Genomic DNA, 9377 nt, shown 5'->3' on the forward strand with positions numbered 1-9377 from the left:
TTATAATAAAAATGTGCAAAGAAAGTCAAACGATTAAAAAAAATGGTTAAACAACGATGTTGGATAATTTTGAAGTTGAAGGAGAAAATTAGATTTTTTTGCCCTAACCTACTAATTTAAACCGAAGCACACAGACAAAGAACTAACCAGACATGTCCTTTCCAACATGATTACATAATGCGTGAAGTCACGGACGAGCATTGCAGAGCTAGTGATGCACATTTGTGGTTAAAAAGTAGATCAGTTTCATTTTTTTAATGAAAATTACGGATTGTTTCGCTATATAAGACCCTTATTGCTCGGCTGGGATTGTGTAGAGCCCATTGAAGCTGCAATTTGAACCTTCAACACACTGATGCCCATTGAAGTCCACTATATGGAGAAAAATCCTGGAATGTGTTTCTCAAAAACATTATTATTATCATTATTATTTTCAACTGAAGAAAGACGGACATGAACATCTTGGATGACATGGGGTTGAGTAAATTATCTGGAAGTAAAATTCAAGAGTGAACTAATCGTTTAAGCAATGTGATGCATTTGATCAAGTTCCTACACATTTTTTATGGTTTTTTAAAAAGCCTGCTTTGCATCATGGTAATTTTGAGTTGTAAAATGATTTTCACTTTGGTTAATGGCACTGATCTAGATTTTCCCAGTATTCCCACACTGAAGCTTCCTGATCTTTAATATACTTAATGTTCAAAAGTTTGGGGTCAGTAAGGTTATTTAAAATTGTTTAACTAAATCAATACTTTTATTCAGCAAGATAGCATTACATTGATCAATAGTGAGTGACAGTAAAGACATTTATGATATGACAAAAATCTGTTCTTTTTGAACTGTCTATTCATCAAAGAATACTGAAAAAAATATATATATCACTGTTTCTATAAAAATATAAAAGCAGCACGTTATATATTAACTGTTTAATATATAAAATTAATAACAATACGTTTCTTGGGCAGCAAATCAGCATATTAGAATGATTTCTAAAGGATCATGTGACACGGAAGAGTAATGATGCTGAAAATTCAGCTTTGATCACAAGAATGAGTAACATTTTCAAATATATTCAAAGATTTTTAGTTTGACTGTATTTTTGATCAAATGAACACAGCCTTGGCATCGCTGTGAAGAACCTTTTGAAGCACCTTAATTTTTGAGAGTGTTGGTCAGCAAAACAGACTTCTTCCAAAAACATTTATAAAAAATCCTTAAAGTTTTGAACAGTAGTGTGTTTCCTGATGTTACTTGGAACAGGATGAGGAATCCCTATTATTCTTCCCACACGCAGAGAAAAGACATCCGGGCGTTTTTATGAGGAAAAGCGATTTCTCCTTTGTTCAAGTAGCAGTTACTAATTAGGGAAAGTTTTAATCTCCTCTTTTTAATGTTTAATTACCCCATTATGTCCTGTTTGTGGACCTTTAATCTTCACAACAAAACTCCTGTGTTTGTGAGGAATTAATGGAGGTAAATTGGAAGTGTATTTGTTGCTTTTCCTGGTTACAGACAGCAAAGCAAGCTTGTGTGTGTGTAATGAGCTGAATTTTAGTGCGCTCAGGGCTTTTGTTCACTGTGGATGCAAATTGCAGAGTTTTTAAACAAGCCTTTGATGATCAAGTCGCCGCACATGGAAATGTTCAGTGGTTTTGTGTGCATGTGCTGTAGTTTTCACCAGCTGTTGCTGCTCGTTCTCCACTCGTTTTCGTTTTCCAGTGTGGTGTAGTTAAAAGCAACATGGTGGACTGAGTGCATGTGTGCGTGTATGTTAAATTAGGGCACAAAGCGCCTCACACACTCTCTGCAGCTGTTGCTGATAGCAGCAGTACAGAATGGCCTCTGTTTTGCTGACTCTATTTCCTTTTCCTCTCTGCAGGGCTGCCGCCACTCCTGAGGTTGCCGTGGGAACAGGACCATGGCCCAACCCCCCAACCGAGGCCGAGCAGCTCCAGGCACTGATGGCCGCTGCTAATGGTGATGCTTGCTCTTTAATGGTGTCAGGCGTCACTGTGCATTGAGATAATGGTTGAAAACATGAGAAACATGCAGAACAGTTGACTTCATTGCATTGCTATCTGATTAATCAGACATTTACATCACAATCAGATTAATTTTTGCATAGATATGTTTGTCTTGAATGCATGATGGACAATCGCACCACATGCACGTTTGTAGATGTCCACGTGGGCACACACAGAGTTCAGTGGCCCATATCTATACAAACCACATCAAAGCTGTTGACACACAGCAGAGTGACGTTAGCCTCTATCATGTTTCCCTTTATTTTCACTGCTGCTGTAACTGAGCAAGAATGAAAAGAAAGTGGCTCATCACACAGTTACTTAGTTGCTGTGGTTTTTCCTAATTATTTAGATAGATGCTGTTGTTAAATATAATGAATGACAACTATAGATTCTAAATGAAAACTGGAATTTAGCCTAGAAAACACACACTACAAATGTTTGGGGTTGTGTGTGCATGGTTTTTTTTTTTTTTTTTTTGGTAAGTCATAAATTCTTACCAAGGGTGCATTTACTTGATCAAAAATACAATAAACAGTACAATTGTGAAATATTATTATAATATAAATAACTGTTTTCAATGAGAATAATGTTAAAATGTAATTTATTAAGTTGAATTTTCAGCATCATTACTTTAGAATTCTTTAGAAATCATTCTAATATGATGATTTGCTGCTCAAAAACATTTATTTGATTGAGTGTTGGAAACAGTTGTGCTGCTTCAGAAACAGAAATTGCAAAAGTTTAGCCTTTATTTGAAAAAAAAAATTGTAACATTATAAAAGTCTTTACTATAACTTTTGAGCAATTTAATGCATCCTTGCTGAATAAAAAAAAAAATCTTACTGACCCCAAACTTTTGACCTATAGTTTACATCAGCTTACGTAAAAGCAGATTAGAACAGATTGTTTCGGCCAGATCATAAAAACATTAAAACAGACACATGAGAAGCAAGTGGAATCCTATTATATTTGTTCTGCAAAGACAGACGTTATTGAGTTATTTGGTTCCCGTTAGAGAGCGTCAATGTTTCCACTCTTTTGTCCAGTGCTGTCCAGCCATTTAGAAGAGTTCTATTAACACTCAGTTTGTTTGAATTTGCTGTTGTTCTTTTTTTCTAGGTTGAAATCTTGTATAATAAGCTGGGTTGCATAGAATGAGACTTAATATTTTAAGTAATTTTAAACAAACAAAAAAAAAATAGAAAAACATTGAAACATTGTTAAATGAAGATATACACACATTTGTATATTTAAGAATAATTTAAGAATATCTAAACATTCTTAAATCAAGATATACATACATTTGTATGTATATATTGATTTAAGAATAAATCAAAATTTTTACTTGAAAACAAGAAAAAAATACTTTTTTTTTATTGTTTATTTTCTTGACCCCACTGGCTAATCATTTTTCTCATTTTAAAGGGATAGTTTACCCCAAAATTAAAATTCTATCCTTAATTACTCACCCTCATGTCATTCCAAACCCATAAGACTTTCATTCATCTTTGGAACACAAATTAAAATATTTTTGATGAACAAATAGACAGCAAAAGAACAACCTCTGGGAAGGCACAGAAAGGAGGTAGTAAGGACCTTGTTAAAATAGTTCATGTGACATCAGTGGTTCAATCGTAATTTTATAGACTATTTTAACAATGTCCTTATTACTACCTTTCTGGGCCTTGAACATGTCAGTTGTGTTGCTGTCTATGCAGGGTCAGAAAGCTCTCTGATTTCATCAAAAATATCTTCATTTGTGTTCTGAAGATGAACAAAGGTCTTATGGGTTTGGAACAACATGAGGGTGAGTTATTAATAACAGAATATCACTTTTTGGGTGAACTAACCCATGCATAAATGACATATATGATATATAAAGCATAAACTCATTTCATTTTGACAGAAAACAGTCCTTAATATGTTACATTATTTTGCATTATTTTATCTTGATTTAAGAGTGTTTAGATATTTGTACTTGACTTTTGTACAAGACAAAATACTTCTCAAAATACTGATTTATTCATTTAGCAAATGCCTTCATGCAAAGTGACTTGTTTTTTGGTGACTATACCATATTCAAACAAATACAGTTGAGGTCAAAAGTTAATATCCCCCTTTCAGAATCTGAAAAGTGTTAATTTTACCAAAGTAAGAGGGATCATACAAAATGCATGATATAGTTTATTTAATACTGACCTGAATAAGATATTTCACAAAAAAAGATGTTTACATATAGTCCACAAGAGAAAATAAGTTGAAAAAATGACCCTGTTCAAAAGTTTACATACCTTTGATTCTTAATACTGTGTTCTTACTGAATGACCCACAGTGTTTTTGTTTTGTTTGTTTAGTGATAGTTGTTCATGAGTCCCTTGATTGTCCCAAACAGTTAAACTGCCTGCTATTCTTTAGAAAAATCATTCAGGTCCCACAAATTCTGTGGTTTTCCAGCATTTTTATGTATTAAGAATCAAGGGGATGTAAACTTTTGAATGGAGTCGTTTTTTTATAAATTCAACTCTTATTTTCTCTTGTGGACTATATGTAAACATATATTTTATGTGAAATATCTTATTCAGGTCAGTACTAAATAAACAATAACATGCATTTTGCATGATCCCTCTTATTTTGGTCAAATAATTAACATTTTGCAGATTCTGAAATGGGGATGGAAACTTTTTTTAAAAGAAATGTTTAAAAAAAAAAAGTAATTTCAGGAGTTATGTGAAATCCTCTCAAAAAAAGAAAGAAAAAAATCTAACGGAAGACTCTGGTTTCTTATTAGAGGTCAGCGAGGCGACCAACACTCTGGGGCCGGGCACCATGGGTCTGAGCACCCGCTACAGCCCTCAGTTCACCCTGCAGCACGTCCCTGATTACCGGCAGAACGTCTACATCCCCGGAAGCACCGCCACCCTGACCTCCAACCAGCAGCAACCCCAGCAGGCCCTGCCACCACCACAGGTCGCCGCAGCCACTGCCGTGGCCCAACCTGAGCCACCAAAAGCTGCCCAGACACCCGCCAGCAAGAAGAAATCCACCAAGAAGGAGAAGAAGTAGAGAGTCATAGGTAGACATAAGGTTTAGGGAGAATGAAATAGCTGGATGACTCCATTCTGTGCTGTTCTGAGGTTTGCTGGAAATCTGTAACTAGTTAGAGAAAAATATTAGTATGTAAAAGTAAACCCACTTCTAACTGCTTTGTCTATTTCACACATGCATTTGTTTTCCTTAAGCCTAAGTAGGCCTACTGTAAAATCGTGTCCTGATTCATTCAGATATTTGGAGAGAAATTAGTTTTTCATTCTCACCTTTGCCAAGTTTATGCAACTTCGAAGTGACACTATACTCCTGCGTATATCAAGCCAATAATGTATTTACCATAGTACCGTGATCATGTTAAACTGACATCTGAACAGGAAGAGAAAACGTAATCTTATAACAATCACATTCTTTTTTTTTTTTTTTTACAAAGACACAGTGTCCATTGCTGTGGATGTTTTAATGTTTGTAAAATGCATCATGATTATTACTTTTTATTATTGTTTGCTAAAATACCACTATGGACTTTTTTTAATTGATTGTTTTAGGAGAAATATTGACGTAGATGCAAGTCAGGTGATTATTGCTGCATGCTTTTTTTTGCGCTATAGATAATCTCCATGTCGCCTGATGTCTATAAACACCCGTCTACAACTTTCTCACGCAGGTGGTGAACATAAAACCATCTGCTTTTATGATGATTTGTATTTGCTTTCAAAGAATTGATCCCCATGTATCACTGAGCCAGAGTTGGGTTGTTGTTTTTATGTTAACTGAATGTTTTTGGAGCGTTAGTGACGTCCGAGCCATAATGGGAGTGTTGTGAAACAATTTCAAGTCCACAAGCGCCTACAGTGGCATATCGTCCTTAGTATTCAGTATTTCCAGGTTATCCTGAAGTGTTGAAGCTCTTTATCAGTGCTGGTTGTAATTAGATGGGTTAGTAATGATACTTTCCGTGAGTATCTGTTGTTTTAATGATGACAAAACCTTCTGACTTTGTCAGTTGCTGATCTAAGTAGCAAATTCCTAATGCAAAGGCTGTTATGTTTGTTCTTTCAGCTCAAGTGATTATAATGGAATATACAGTTCAAATTCAAAACCAGTTAGGATTGATGCTGTTTTAGGAGGCAACTTGCACTCATTGAATGTACAACAAGCACTAACTGTCATTAAAGCTGGTTCTAGAAAATACTTATAATGCAAAGATTCTGTCCAAATATTGGTTCCGGTTCACTTTCCTTCTAAATACAGCAGTTCTTGTACCATTGGCATGATGTTCCTGTGTAAATAGAAATATTCCCTTAAAAACACATGAAACCTTTTCAGATAATCAGCTCAAGAGGAATGGCTTACTACTGGAATGTCATTTTATTTTACAAAAAAAATGCACAAAAATATCAAAATGCAGAAAAAGCTGAAAAAAAAAAACACTTTTGACACACTCTGTCACCAATGTAGTTCTTTAGTACTATGAAGGCCAACTAACGCACCTGTAAATAAAGAGTTTAACTTTTACTTATAAAATAAATAGTGACACACTCTTAGTCTAGAAGTTGTGATGTTATGCATATATTTTTGTGTTCATCTTCCTCTTTTCCTGTCACTTTTCCATGAAAAGACACAAAATGGAGGGCGAATAGATCTAAAATCCTCCGTTGTTAATTTTGTGGTCTCTGTCGTGCTTACATGTGAGAATGCTTCTTAATGTCTATATGAAGAATCTGAATAGATCTATATCTGTGTGTGTGCGTGTGTCTGCTGATGCTGTAATCCTGCTGTAACATCTCTGATAAAGACGCTTTGATTCCCGGCTCCTGTGTGCTACTCGCATTTTATATGCTAATATTTATATTGCTGTTTTATTTTTGTTTTCCTTTTCCTGAACACTGACATTTCAAATAAAAGGTTCTCAAATTATTTATTGTCTTTTGTCCTTTTTTTCAGTTGTAAAATTTATAGACAATAGCAGTTATATAAGGGTGACTCATGTAGATAGAATATACATATACATGTATGTCTACATATATATGTAGACATACATGTATATGTGGATATATGGGTAACACTTTAGAACAGGTAACACCTATTAACTATTAACTATGACTTTTCCCTCAATAAATTCCTAATTTGCTGCTTATTAATAGTTTGTAAAGTAGTTGTCAGGTTTAGGCATTGGGTAGGATTAGGGATGTAGAATAAGGTCATGTAGAATAAAGCATTAATAGGTGCTTAATTACTGCTAATAAATGGCCAATATTCTAGTAATATGCATGCTAATAAGTCATAGTTATTACCTATTCTAAAGTGTTACCGTATATTCTATCTACATGATATATATACATATACATATACACACACATCTTTTACATAGAACAGTATGAAATCGTTAAATATACATGTATGTTTAGTTATATGTATGATTGGTTGTTCGTTAAGTCAAATCAAACCCTCAGGAGACGTTTGCTCTTTTTAATTTTTTTTTTACTCTTTTAGTACTTTGGGAAGACAAGTTTCTGGTTTTCACAGAATATTATGCAAACTATTTCATTTGCAAAGCTGGTAGGAAAACCGTTTATAGTTTTTCTAGAACTAACTAAAAAAAAAAAAACATTTAATGTATGTACAGTTGAGGTCAAAAGTTTACATACACCTTGCAGAATCTGCAAAATGTTAATTATTTTACCAAAATACAAAAATGCATGTTATTTTTTTTATTTAATACTGACCTGAATAACATATTTCACATAAAAGACATTTACACAAGAAAAAAATAATAGTTGACTTTATAAAAGCGACCCTGTTCAAAAGTTTACATACACTTGATTCTTAATATTGTGTTTTCTTACTTGAATGATCCACAGCTTTTTGTTTTGTTTAGTGATAGTTGTTCATGAGTCCTGAAAGGTTAAACTGCCTGCTGTTTTTCAGAAAAATCCTTCAGGTCCCACAAATTCTTTGGTTTTTCAGCACTTTTGTGTATTTGAACCCTTTCCAACAATGAGATCCATCTTTTCACACTGAGGACAACTGATATGACACATATGCAACTATTACAGAAGGTTCAAACACTTACTGATGAAGGAAAGGAGGTGATAACTTATTTGGTCTTCTGGGTAACATGTAGGGATCTTCTGTAGCTTCTACTAAATTAAAATTAGAAAAATATTATATTTAGGCAAAATAAGAAAATTGTACACATCTTCGTTATTTTCAAAAGTTTACACCCCTGGCTCTTAATGCATCATTTTCCTTCTGAATCATCAGTGAGCATTTGAACCTTCTGTAAGTTGCAGTTGAGTCCCTTAGCTGTTCTCAGTGTGAAAAGATAGATCTCAAAATCATAGTCATATTTGGAAAGGGTTCAAATACACAAAAAAAAAAGAATCTGCCAAAGAATCTGTGGGACCTCAAAGATTTTTCTGAAGAACAGCAGTCAGTTTAACAGGACAAACAACAGTGAACAACTGAACAACAGTGAACAACTATCACTAAAATAAAACTAAAACAGCTGTGGATCATTCAGGTAACAACACAGTATCAAGAATCAATGTAAACTTTTGAACGGGGTCTTAAATTCAACTGTTATTTTCTCTTGTGGACTATATGTAAATGTCTTTTATGTTAAAAATCTTAAAATAAGCATTTTGTATGATCCCTCTTATTTTGGTGACATTTTGGAACATGTTTCTTATTAAGTAACATTTTCCAGATTCTGCAAAGTGTATGTAAACATCTATCTGTCTATAGGTATGCCTATAGAAAATCATCATACCCTGTGAAAACATTTACCTTTTATCACACAACACCCTGGAAAATAAAATCAATTAAGTCAATTGTAACTTTTTTGAGCTGCATGTACACATTATAACCCTCACCATTAAAGTAAAAATATAATTAAAAACAATTCTGGATTATTATGAAAAATGAATCAGTGAAATGCCTGGTTTGGTAATTTGATCAGCCCCAGGGTATACAATTATAAACTTGCTCAGGTGCAAGCAATCAACAGCATTATGTTGTGGGGGTGTTTTTCTTCAGCTGGGACTGAGCGATGGGTCAGGATTGAAGTCAAAATGGATGCTGCAAAGTACATCTAAATTCTTGAGGAAAACCTGCGTCCCTCTGCTAGATGGCTGAGGATGAGCAGTTCATTCACCTTCCAACACGACAACAACCCTAAACATACTTCCAAAACAATAATGAAATGGCTTTAGGGTAGGAAGGTGAATGTCTTTGAGTGGCCAAGTCAGAGCCCTGACTTAAATCCAAATGAAAATCTGTGGATGGATTTGAAGAGAG

The 9377-nt window shown here is 34.2% G+C and overlaps 1 protein-coding gene across 42 annotated transcripts in view; it reads left to right on the plus strand.

The window, feature by feature from the left end:
* Positions 1–6995, plus strand: part of LOC141288866 (protocadherin gamma-A11-like) — a 143947-nt gene extending 136952 nt beyond the window's left edge. For all 42 annotated transcript variants that reach the window (XM_073821048.1, XM_073821063.1, XM_073821067.1 and 39 more), the window contains 2 exons: positions 1883–1980; positions 4819–6995. In XM_073821048.1, the coding sequence (XP_073677149.1) occupies positions 1883–1980; positions 4819–5093 (373 nt within the window). In that variant the 3' untranslated portion in view covers positions 5094–6995. The remainder of the gene's footprint in view (positions 1–1882; positions 1981–4818) is intronic.
* The last annotated feature ends 2382 nt before the right edge of the window (positions 6996–9377 follow it).

The sequence above is a fragment of the Garra rufa genome, chromosome 16 (genome assembly GCF_049309525.1).
Source record: "Garra rufa chromosome 16, GarRuf1.0, whole genome shotgun sequence".
Taxonomy (NCBI): domain Eukaryota; kingdom Metazoa; phylum Chordata; class Actinopteri; order Cypriniformes; family Cyprinidae; genus Garra; species Garra rufa.